The 13143-nt window shown below is 42.5% G+C and overlaps 1 protein-coding gene across 5 annotated transcripts in view; it reads right to left on the minus strand.

The window, feature by feature from the left end:
• LOC120304552 (protein kinase C and casein kinase substrate in neurons protein 2-like) overlaps nucleotides 1-13143 on the minus strand; it is a 71339-nt gene that overhangs the window by 21109 nt on the left and 37087 nt on the right. For all 5 annotated transcript variants that reach the window (XR_005555748.1, XM_039335284.1, XM_039335283.1 and 2 more), the window contains 5 exons: nucleotides 12488-12555; nucleotides 10689-10845; nucleotides 7328-7563; nucleotides 6760-6921; nucleotides 1710-1885 (listed from right to left, as the gene is read on the minus strand). Coding sequence is in view for 4 of the 5 variants with exons in the window: in XM_039335284.1 (XP_039191218.1) it covers nucleotides 1710-1885; nucleotides 6760-6921; nucleotides 7328-7563; nucleotides 10689-10845; nucleotides 12488-12555 (799 nt within the window). In the remaining variant the exon portion in view is untranslated. The remainder of the gene's footprint in view (nucleotides 1-1709; nucleotides 1886-6759; nucleotides 6922-7327; nucleotides 7564-10688; nucleotides 10846-12487; nucleotides 12556-13143) is intronic.

The following is a 13143-nucleotide window of genomic DNA, read 5'->3' on the forward strand; positions in this document are numbered from 1 at the left end:
CCAGAAATCACTTCTCACATTAGGCCTCCTGCTCCTCAGGCACCTACACCTATCATGGTTGAGGGTGAACAATACTTTGAGATTAAGGACATTTTGGACTCTCAAATACATCATGGGGTGACACAATACTTAGTGGCTTGGAAGAATCTCTCTTCTGCCCAGAATGAGTGGGTGTACAAGAGACATGTTAGAGCCCTTAAACTTCTTAGACGTTTCCATTCCCAATATCCTGATAAGCCAAATTAATGTGTATATATTGTTGTCCCCCCCCTTTTTGTCTTTTAGGTGGATTTTCCATTCTTTTAGGGAGGTATGTTAGGTCCCCAAATCCTTATCTGTCTCCCTTCCATATATATATTCTTGTGCTTTGCTTTAGGGTCTGCCATTTAGCTGGGGGGAGGAGGAATGTTTGCTTTCGCTTGGGATAACTTTCACTTTCTGCTTTGCTTCTTCCACCTCTATCCACTTGAGGAAGGGATATGTCTCCCTTATCAGGGAGACAGTTACAGAGAAATGAAAGCTGGAGAAGATCTTGAGATGCGCATCAACTGTACTAGTTACCCGCTCATTGTTCACCTGTAGATTGGCTGGATTTCCACTGGACATTATGATTTTGGTGGGAGGAGGAATATTGCTGGTTTAATTATACCGTTCAAGCAAGATTTTCCCCAGATCTCGCCTTGACTTCCCTACTGTCACTAGCCCCTAATAAAAGTTTCCTTTTGAGACAAAGCCTGTTTCAAGAGTTCTGCTTTCTTGGGTGGTTAGCTGAAGTGGGTCTTTACAGGGGTTTAGGACAACTCGCTGCAGCTGACTCACTGTGGCCAACTTGCCTCAGCCGTCTCATCCCGGTCAATTTGCTTCAGCCAACTCACTGTGTGACAGTTCACTGTGGGACCATTGATTGTGGGATAACTCAAGAGAGGGACAAGTGAATTTACAGCTGCTCATGGAGAGATAGACTAAAGGGAATGAAGGAAACATCAGGATATCTGGTGATCAAAAAAATCAAGATGATGGTTTGACTATACAATTAAAGTGGGCATCTTGTCTTTTTTTTATCCCTCCTCAATGGTCACCCTTGGCTTTACTCCTCCATCTAATGGCAAATGTTGGTACTGTACATCTGGAGGAGTGAATTCGTCCATTTTTAGCTAGTAATCCATATCTGACATCCGTTAGGATAAAGAGTGTAGTAGATCATTGTTTCTCAGCCTTAGCAACTTTAAGATATGCTGATTTCAACTCTCAGAATTCCTCAGTCAAGCATGAAGTAGATAAATTGCATAAATAACTAAGAAAAATGCCCCTGGTGTTCAATAATGGCCATTTTACCATCCCTTTCAATGTGCAATGGCTTCTTTCATGAGAGAAAATACTGCTGTATGAAGTTTAATACCAACTTATTCATTTTAACAAAGTTATCTAAACAATAACTCAGCTGTATGAGTTATATAGCACACAAGATGTAATGGAATGTTGTTAGAATCACAGGAGGGAAAGGCCACTTTCCAGAGAGCAAAAGGGCAATGAAGTCTGGTAGGCAGGAAGAGGGCAAAAAAGGACTCTCTCTAGCAGTTCACAGAGTATATCTATAGCTATGCAGATTGTGGTTTTAATCTGTCTGTAGGCCAACAATAATAAAAAAACTATAAAGAAATAACTCCACATATTATTCTTGGGATGATGCAAGACTCCTTTTTCCACACCTGGAATCTGCAGAAACATCAAGACGCCGATGCAGGGCGAGGAAGGCACTTTTGAGGAAGACAATCCGTCTCTGCTCCAGAGCCTGTCCCTGCTCAAACACAGACTCCATTTCTTCCATGTAGCGAGGACTGCAACGGTCAAGCTCCTTCAGAGCCTTCTCATAGCGTTCCCGGATCTGTTGACCAGAGCCAAGAAAATTCATATGCTTTCAGATTCTCCTATCTTTGGGATCCCCATCCCTAAGCATACAGTATCTCTTGGACAAGGCAATGTTCCTTCACCTGCAGGCCACTCCTTGTGGCCCATAGTAACCAGACGGGTTTGTTTTGCTGCATTGCAGGGAGAGGGAGGAAGAAACTCATCCTCTTTGAGGAGCTGAATATGATTTATGAGTTAGCTCCTGCCTTAGACCAGGGAACCTGAATGACTATAGGATGTAGACAGAGATCAGTGTTTGTGGGTGTTAGAATATGTACTCCCACTCAAATCGCATCATAACACTTCAAATTAAATAAGCATTTAATATCTGTGTGTGTGTGTGTGTATCTCTGTAATTGCTGAATGTTTACAAGTTCATCAAATCTCACAAGATTCTGATAGTCTCTTGAGATTTCTGAGAGCTTGTGAGATCTTGGGATGAGGTTGCCAATACTTGGTAATATTTGGGGCAATTTTGGTGGGGACACTAACTTTTGTATAAAATGTTTTATCTCTGATATTTGTTATATATATATATATATATATATATATACATACACACACACACACACACACACACACACACACACACACACACACGTAGGTCTTTGGTTGTTCGGGTTTTCTCCCACATAAAATTGGAAGTGTCTTGGCGACGTTTCGACGAAGTCCCATTCGTCATCTTCAGGCTGGTGTTTTCAGCTTCGTGCTTCGAGCAGCAATGTGTGGTCTTAGCTGTTTCTTCCTTTTAACTGCCAGTGGGGGTATGAACTGATTGGGTGGGAGCTTGGCTGTGGTCTGATTGGGTGGAGGTGTGTTCTAATTGGTTAGAGGCTTGGCTGTGCTCTGATTGGCTGGGGGGTTGGCTGTGCTCTGATTGGCTGGGGGGTTGGCTGTGCTCTGATTGGCTGGGGGAGTGTTCTGTTTGGTTGTGCTCAGGTTAGTCTGAGTTGCGGGGGGGGGTTAAGATTATGGGCTGCCTTGCTATTTTTTGGCTTCGCGTTCGTGGTCGTGCTTCATCTTCATGGAGGATGTCAGTTTGCTTAATGTATGGATTGGAAGGGTTTAAAGTGGCTAATGATGCAGCTGTGGTCTGGCTTCTGGTTTGTGGTCGTGCCTCATCATCGGTGTGGCTTTGGGTTTGCTTTTTGCGTGGATGCAAAAAGCAAACCCTGCATCATTAGCCACTTTAAACCCTCCATGAAGATGAGGCACGACCACGAACGCGAAGCCAAACAGAACACTCCCCCAGCCAATCAGAGCACAGCCAACCCCCCAGCCAATCAGAGCACAGCCAACCCCCCAGCCAATCAGAGCACAGCCAAGCCCCTAACCAATTAGAACACACCTCCACCCAATCAGAACACAGCCAAGCTCCCACCCAATCAGTTCATACCCCCACTGGCAGTTAAAAGGAAGAAACAGCTAAGACCACACATTGCTCCTCGAAGCACGAAGCTGAAAACATCAGCCTGAAGATGACGAACGGGACTTCGTTGAAATGTCGCCAAGACACTTCCAATTTTACGCGGGAGAAAACCTGAACAATCAAAGACCTACATACAAACACCCGCGAAAACCTCAGAAAACACACACACACACACACACACACACACACACACACACACACATATATATATATGTATGTATATATGTATGTCTTTGGTTATTTGGGTTTTCTCCCACATAAAATTGGAAATGTCTTGGCAACGTTTTGACGAAGTCCCATTCGTCATCTTCAGGCTGGTGTTTTCGGCTTCATGCTTCTAGGAGCAATGTGTGATCGTAGCTGTTTATTCCTTTTAACTGCCAGTGGGAGTATGAACTGATTGGGTGGAAGCTTGGTTGTGTTCTGATTGGGTGGACGTATGTTCTTATTAGTTAAAGGCTTGGCTGTGCTCTGATTGGATGGGGGGTTGGCTGTGCTCTGATTGGCCATGCATTCTCACTAATGTACTAACATCCAACGATTCCAAAGAAATAAGATTACCAACCTAATCGAAAAAGAAACCCCCACTAAAATCCAAGACAGAGAACAAGAAAACGGCAAAGCCCTCCTCCCATAAATAAAAGGCACTACAGACAGAATCAGCAAGATCCTCCACAAACACAACATCAAGACAGCATTCTGCACAAACAGAAAAATATCCACCATCCTAAGAAACCCCAAAGACAAAATCAAATTAGAAAATCAAGGAGTATATGAAATCCCATGGACTGCTTGCCCCACCGCATACATCGGACAAACCAACAGAAGAATAAGTGCACGCATTGAAGAACACAAGAACTCAGTCAAAAAAGAGGAACCAACTTCTTCCCTGGTCCAACACCTTAAAGCTACTGGACATGAATTTGACTTTAAAAAGACCAGAACTATCGCCAAAACTGAACATTTTAATAACAGAATAATCAGAGAAGCCATTGAGATAGAAAAATGACCACACAGCCTGAATAAACGAGATGATACCTCCTGCCTACCAGCCATTTGGAAACCCGCCCTTATTGACAAATGAGTCCCTAACACAAAGAATGACACCAAACCCACACTCATGAAAACCACCCAGGATGTCACCACCACACATCCACGCAAAAAGCAAACCCAAACCCACACCGATGATGAGGCACAACTACAAACCAGAAGCCAGACCACAGCTGCATCATTAGCCACTTTAAACCCCTCCAATCCATATATGAAGCAAACTGACACCCACCATGAAGATGAGGCACGACCACGAATGCAAAGCCAAATAACAGCAACGCAACTCACCATCTCAAATCCCCCTGCAACTCAGACCAACCTGAGCACAACAAAGCCCCCACCCAAACAGAACACTCCCCCATCCAATCAGAGCACAGCCAACCCCCCATCCAATCAGAGCACAGCCAAGCCCTAACCAATCAGAAAACACCTCCACCCAATCAGAACACAGCCAAGCTCCCACCCAATCAGTTCATACCCCCACTGGCAGTTAAAAGGAATAAATAGCTACGATCACACATTGCTCCTAGAAGCACAAAGCCAAAAACACCAGCCTGAACATGACGAATGGGACTTTGTCGAAACATCGCCAAGACAGTTCCAATTTTATGCGGGAGAAAACCCGAATAACCAAAACCTACATACAAACACCCGCGAAAACCTCAGAAAACACACACACACACACACACACACACATATATATATTCAAAATTTTGTGGCTGACAAAGAGTTAGTGGGAGACTACTATAGCTATTTCAGGCTCACCCAACAGATAAGATAGATAGATAGATAGATAGATAGATAGATAGATAGATAGATAGATAGATAGATAGATAGATAGATAGATAGATAGATACACACACACATACACACACACACACACATCATATGTGTAGAATTGTGCACATTGTAATATAAGTTTGTAACTTGTTCCTACTGTTCTATAATTGTTGGTAAAAAAAACTCTGCACACCCAGCACCTTGATGAGCTCAAAAGAGGTTTGAATTGGCTGACTTGAAAAAAAATCTGCAATTCATAATTTTTTAATTTTCTTTTTGAACCCAATCCAGAATATTAAAAGGTCACACTGTTCTTCAAACAGATTTTGTATTTAGTTTGCTGAACTCAAGCAACAACAATATTGTTCTGCATAATTGCATTTCCAATCAGAGGAAAGAAAAACTGTTTGTTTTGGATTTTTTTATTCCAGATAAATCCCCAAGCCCCAAACATTACCCAGATATCAGCAAGAGATCTCAATCATTGGTGCACAGTAAAAACAACTTACAACCATTGATTTAGCTATTGCTCAAACTTACAACCGCACTTACAAAACTTACTTGAACTGGTCCTCGCACTTATGATTCTTGCAGTAGTCCCATGGTCACATGATCAAATTTGGGCACTTGGCAACTGGCATTTATTTACAGCAGTTGCAGTTTCTGGGGTCATGTGATCACCTTTTGCGACCTTCCCGGCTGGCTTACAACAAGCCAAATCAAAGGTGGAAGCATGATTCACTTAACAACCGTGGGATTCAGATGCAGTGATTTGCTTAACAACCATGGCAAAAAAGGTCATAAAATTGGGTATGACTAACTGCCTTGCTTAGCAATGGAAATTCTGGTCCTAAGTCAAAGATCCCCCACCCCCGCCCCTATATTGAAGGCACCAGAGGGGGACATGTTCCTTACCCCACCAATCAATTGATAATTTGACAAAAGTATCAGGGAACTGTTAATTAGATGTTACTAAACTATAACTCACAACAACTCTGGCCTAAAATGAAGAATGCTGGGAACTGTACTTCTGTTTCTGCTTTAATATTTTAAAGAGAATATGCAAGTAGTCCATGACTTACAACAGTTCCTTTAATGACTGTTTGAAGTAACAGCGGCAGTGAAAAAAGTGACTTATGACCATTTTTCACCCTTATGACCGTTGCAGCATCCCAATGGTCATGTGATCAAAATTCAGATGCATGGCAACTGACTCACATTTATGACGGTCGCAGTGTGTCCTGGGGTCATGTGATCCCCTTTTTTCAGCTTCTGATAAGCAAAGTCAATGGGGAAGCCGGATTCACTTAACAACCACGTTACTAACTTAACACCTGCAATGATTCACTTAATAACTGTGGGGGGGGAAAGTTCCTAAAACGGGGCAAAACACACTTAACAAATGTTTCACTTAGCAACATAAATTTTGGACTCAATTGTGGTCGTAACAGAAGACTATCTATAATGGCCAGCTGATGGTGGAACCAACAGTAGCATATAATAGATGGACAGAATTTTGTTGGCCTATCTGACAAATTGCCCCAGTAGCCAGGAGCAATGGAGAACATGGAGAGGTAGGAAAAATCCCCTACCTTGTTGGTTTCTTGGCTGCAACGTTGATGTTCTTCCCGCAAAGTACGTTGCCGATCTGGAGATACTTCAGCCCCTGATGCTGCCTGAATTCCACTCTCCCTCAGTGTTGCAATGTGCTCTTTGCGACAGGCCTTGTGATACAGAGTTTTGGCCTTCTCTGCCTGAATGTAGGAGTCGACAGTCATGAGGAAGAAGGGAATGAAAAGTCAAGGCATTTGGGACCCAGTAATCCCAGCAATCCTGTTTCTTAGTTTCCATATACCCTTAATTTATGGAGTCAGTAGGAAGGAAAGGTGTCCTCTCTGTAAGCAGCCAACACCAACCTCCTACTATTGATAAACTGAGGACTTTTTCCAACCTCATTCTATGGCTTCAAGTTGGACCTGGGTGGCAAAGGGTAGGGATCAGGGCAAAGGGAATGAAGGATACAAGCTCACAATAAAGATAAACCTGGTTCACCAGGCTTCTTTTGCTTCATAAACAACCTAAATTCTTGGATTCTATTCCTTCATGTCCTTACCTTTCTCTACACTTCCAAAGAACTTCCAAAGATCATATTCTTCCTACCTTCTTGAGCTTTTTTGTCCAGGGTTTCTGAGCCCGCTGGAAACCATTTTCTAGCTCACAAGCCTCCTTGAAGCCCCCGAAGAGCTTGCGGTGATAAGAGTTGTGCTGCCAGGATCGGATGGTTCCAGCATCCTCAGAGACCAAAGCCCTTTGCATCTCCATGTGTAGCCGGCTTAACCGCTCAGAGGCCCCCAGGAAAGCTTGCCATGCCCGAAGTAGGGAACCATATGCCGGGCCTAGAAGTGAAGGAGGAAGGATAAGGAATGACAGGATTTCATAAATTCCTTCACTGCAGCAACATTGATTCCTTGGGATTTGAAGAATGCAACCTTGATGCTTTATTGAGGAATTGGAGAACTGGAAAAGTGATCTAGGTAGAGAAGCCAATGAAAAATTGACTTCATTGGCAACTTTTACTCTGTTGTACTTGTGTGCAGGACTTTCCCCACTGACACAGATGTTAGTGCATAGAAGGTGAGGGTAGGCAGAGACCTTTATTTAGATTGGTAGACCAAAAATTGGCCTACTCTGAATGAGTCTTTTTCAACCTTGGCCACATGTGGGCTTCAGCTCCCAGAATTCCTCAGCCACCCATGCTTTCCACACATCTTGAAGGGGGCAACATTGAGAAGCCCTACTTTACTACAAGAGCCATGGTGGCACAGTGGCTGCAGTATCGCAAGCTAATTCTGCCGACTGCCAGGAATTTGATTGACTCAGCCTTCCATCCTTCCGAGGTTGGCAAAAGGAGAACCCAGATTGTTGGGGAAATAGGCTAATTCTGTAACCTGCTTAGAGAGGACTATAAAGCACTGTGAAGTGGTATATAAGTCTAAATGCTACTGCTATTTAAGTGCAATCAGCCAGATAAATGATATGGCAGCTGTAGAGTGTCTACAGACTATAGTTAAAAAAGTCAAGGTAGCAGCCGTGACTGTGTAATTGAAACTCTGTTTTTTTGTTTTTTATGTTCATCATGGTCCTTTGATTGCCTTATCACAGCCAACAGCTTGACTTTTTAAATGAAACACCACTGGCCAACCGGCAGTTATGAATTTTATATCAGGTATTTTATATCAGGTATTTCAGCTATACACACGGGCTACAGAAATAGGATTCACTATGTTCTATAATTCAACATTTATCACTAACTTTTGGCAGGACATTTCCTGAGTACAGAGCATTCTGGGAAACAGATTACCCATCTATGGTTTACAGTCTATAATAATACTATGACAGCATCCTTTGGAATGACATCACCTGGACTCTAGGAGATAATTCCAAAAAAATATATGCATCCTGAATTATTTGCAGATGAGTCCCAGCATTTTACTAATTGCTCAAGACTGCAGTTTCAGGTATGTTAAAAACAAAAGAAAACCTAACAGCATTCTCATATAATAGTTGTTAAAATGCTGCAGGGCAAATCTCTGGAATATATCGGTAGAACATCTAGATCAGTGTTTCTCAGCATTGCTGGCTGTGGAATTCTGGGAGTTGAAGTCCACATGCCTTAAAATTGTCAAGGTTGAGAAACACTGATCTAGATTTTCTTAGATAACTTTTAGAAAGCACAGTTTATTCGGCTTTTCATTTGCATAGGTTGTCAACAGCAACTATCCATGGAAAAACCGGTTTCTTTTGTAGGTATCAGAGCAAAGATATTACCATCTCGTCAGTAATACTTACCCTCCCATACACTTTATCAAGATGAAATCATCATTTCAAAGGGGGGGGAAAGTCACCCACTCCCATATCATGGGAATTATTATCTATCTTTTGAAGTTACAACTGGTGCTAGTTTTAGACTACAGAATGCATTAAAGTAGCGGTTCTCAGCCTGTGGGTCGCGACCCCATTTTGGGTCGAACAACCATTTCACAGGGGTCGCCAAACATCGCAGTCTGCCATTTTTTCCCCTTTTCCTTAGCTGTGCTACTCCCTTTTATTTTATTGGCTTTTGAAAGCCAATAGAATAGACTCTCTTGAATAGAGTCTAATTCTATTGGCTTTCAAAAGCCAATAGGAATTGTCCAGGCTGTCTCTGCCCTGCTGAGCCCGCCAAAAGCCCCAGTCTGCAAATGGTGCTACAATGAAGGCGAGCTGTCTGGAAGCTTCCACCCCTTCCTGCTGAGCAACTACTAAAAATGTAAGTAAAAGAGGGCCAGGGGTGGGAGGTGGGAGGCCGGCGGGCGCAGGGAGGGTTGCTGGTGCACGTGGGGCCTGGCGGGTGCCTTACCTCCCTTGGGCTGGGCCAGCTGGTGGCCCAGCCGGTGGTTGCCCTGTGCTGTCACTGCCCCTTGCCGGCTACGCCTCGGCCAGCGCAGGGGGAGGCACCACGCATGCGTGGTGCTCCCGGGCAGGGAAAGTCCTCGACTTATGATCGGTTGGGTAGTCCTCGATTTATGACCAGTTGGGTAGTCCTGGACTTATGACCAGTTGGGGTCACGGCATTAAAAAGGTTGAGAACCACTGCATTAAAGTATTATAACTAGCTATATCAACATTTAGAATAAATACAGCAGAGCTAGGAAAGTTGAAAGGAGAATTTTCCTGGAACCTTTTTTGAAATGGTTTCATAGTATATTCTAGGAATAAAAAGAACAAGCTAAAAGTTTGTGGCAAGAACAAACTTTAGAAGATCTTGAAATAGAGAAAAAGAAACTTTTCCTGTTGCTGAGCTGAAGCATTTTATATCCATGTGATCTCTAGAAAACTATACAACATTTGCTGTCCCTTATTTCCACCATTTCTACTCACTGCAATCACCATTTTGTGTAATGGGTGACAAAACCTGATTTTATATACCTCGAGGTTATCCTTGAATGATGTTGGACTAAAAGGAAAATACCTATTAGTACAGCAAGGAATAATAGGTTTCACACATGGACTGAGGACAAATTGAAGGCAGCATCATGGTAGAAAAAAGATGTTGCAAGGGTTCTTTGGGGCAATAGTTGGGTATAAGTGGGGAAAGACCCGAAAAGGCTGGTGGGATAATAATTAATCATCCTAACTCCCTATATTGTATTCTGTTTTTGTGGTGGGCTGATGCTTTGCCTACAGAAATAATTCAGGGTAAAGCTGCATAACTCAGAACTTGGAGACAATACATCATAGACACAAGAAACAGAGTTGGATTTACAATGCACTCTAGTTATGTTGTAAATAACTTGAGAATAAACATTATAGATGTGGCACAGTTTTGGCCTTAATCGTGAAGAAAATAGCAAGCATACTAATTTACAGTTAGAACATATGTTTCTATAAGTTCTTTTTCCCAACCCCCAGTTCTTTCAAACCTGCATATAAAGCAGACCAGAATTTGGAACATCCACAGAAAAAGGACGAAACCACTCACTTGCATCAACCAGGGGCCTCCACTTGCGAGTCCATTCATCCATCATCAGAGCATAGCTACGTTCAATCTTTGCCCGTTCCTGGAAACAGGCTACAATCTGGTCACAGACACGGTACCCATCATCCAGACGTTTGACAGTGCTCTGGTAGTGACTGGGCTGCAGGAGAAGGGATGGGAAGAATGGATGGGGAGTGGTCTCAGTCTGGTGGTGCAGGAATGCCCCTTCAAAATGCCTACCATTGAATGCCTTTCCTTCCAAATCACCTCCTCTGGGGTCCTCCTGTGAATTCCAACCAGAATCAAACCAATCTCTTGGGGTTCTTGACAGAGAAACCCAAGCACTATCATTAAATGTTCTGGGAAAACAAGCATAATTTAGGTATTATGTCTTTTAATTATTTTAGAAGAATATGGGGTAATAGGATAAATGTGTTTTCAAAACTGGAAGTCTTTGCACAACATGCTAGTCCATAATTTACCAAATTACAGTGTACTCAATTAACCCAGTTCTCTGAATTTGCACAACACAGAGAATCATAAATTATGAATTGGATTCACTCAACACAGTAGGCTAAAGTATGAGTAGCTGGTTTGAAGTTCAAGGAACATTGTTTTTAAGTCATCATTTATTTTTAAAAACTCAGGGTGGGGGTGGAATGTAACCAGACATAACAGAAAATTCTGATACCAAAGGTTGCAGTGCTATAGTCAAGTTCTTTTTTTCAGTTTAAGATCAAGTGATGTGATCATTAAAAAAAAAACCACATTAAGAGAAAGGGAAATCTTGAATCAGCTGACTGTTGATGTCCTAATGTGATTTTCTTCGCAACAATTTGGGACTGTTACTTTTTTTCTTCTATTTTTTTTTCAACTTGGACATGCCTACAATCAGCCTACAACTTGGACATGCCTTCATGCCTTTAGGAAATCAGAAACCTTCAGCACCTCAGCTCTCCCAATTTATCTTTTTGCTACCCTTTCATCAATGTCATGCAGTCTTGACTTCACTGAATTTTATCCCAAGGAATTAATATGGGGTTCCCTTGTAGCCAGTCCAGAAGTTGCAGAATACAGCAGTGTGTTACAGGTGGACTTTGGGCTGCCCATGTTACACCTCTCCTCTGAACCCACACAGGTTTCCAGTTTGCTTCTGGGTGAAATTCGGAGCCAGTCTAGTCTAGTGATTATGGCACCAGGCTAGAAAAGCAGGAGACTGTGAGTTCAATCTCCCCTTAGCCTTGAAAGCCAACTAGATGACTTTGAGCCAGTCACTCTCTCTCGCCCAACTCACCTCACAGGGTTGTTGTTGGGAAAAGGAGGAAGAAGTATGTTGGATATGTTCATCGCCTTGAGTTTTTGTAAAAATAATAAAGGCAGGATATAAATAATCAAAAAAATAAATAGAAGATTTAAAAGAAAACCCTGATGTGCTAATTTGTCACCCATGGTTGGGTTATTTGCCTCTTCCTGGTTGTTTCCACTCACCCCACTAGGTCCAATGGAAGCCTGGTATGTGATAGAGACATTCTGATCCGGTGGAGCATCGTGTAAACCTGGCATCTGAGAACTATGGCAAGTATCTCAGGTGACCTTCCTTCCTTCCTTCCCTTCCCTTCCCAATTAGCATATTGTTTTGTTTTTTGTTTTGTAGTTTGGCATGCAATGCAAACTCAACCCATTTGGTTATCTTAAGAGTCAAGGTGTTGTAGTTAGCTCAGTAAATGAGTCAAACATGTTGCATAAATATAAATTGAATCTCCTCCCCTTCTGACAAGCCATCCCTGTTATCAGCTACTTACCATCCAGAAGCTGTTGGTAGTTGGCTCATCAGCAGCCACCTCACTGTATATCACAGACATGGTGTCACCTGTTTAGAGGGAACAGGTCTCATAGTGCATCCAAAAGTATCAAATAAAGTACCCGTCTTCAACAATTTTTTTGGAATCATATTCCAGATGTAATAATGAAGAACCTATTATAACAGGATGTGAGAATGACTTTGGAAGACAGAAGGAAGAGCACAGACTGACCAACCGGCACATAAAAGGTATCTCAGTGCATCAAAGGAGAAGGATGTGGGACATGTTACAGAAGGGTTCCCCTCTATTTTTTGGAGAGTAAAAGGAAAAGAAGGGAGAAATACTTTATATTTTATTTCATAAAATTTATTGATTCCCCATCTTACCATAACGCAACTCTGGATGGCTTACAGACATAAAAATTGCATCTCCATTAAAACATGAATAAATTAAAACCAAAAATTAAAATCAAGGACACATGGGGAGGCAGAGGTGGAATGGAGGGAGGTGGGATCTGTTGTTACTCAATCAACTACCTCCACTGTGCTGTTTTCCCATTGGGGCCTTAAGCCAACTGGCAGAGCCAGGTCTTTAGGCCCTTATGAAAAGATAAGAGGATTGGGGCCAACCTCACATTAGGGGCAAGATGTTCCAGA

Source organism: Crotalus tigris, unplaced genomic scaffold, assembly GCF_016545835.1.
Source record: "Crotalus tigris isolate CLP2741 ecotype Arizona unplaced genomic scaffold, ASM1654583v1 scf7180000017639.5415321, whole genome shotgun sequence".
Lineage (NCBI taxonomy): Eukaryota > Metazoa > Chordata > Lepidosauria > Squamata > Viperidae > Crotalus > Crotalus tigris.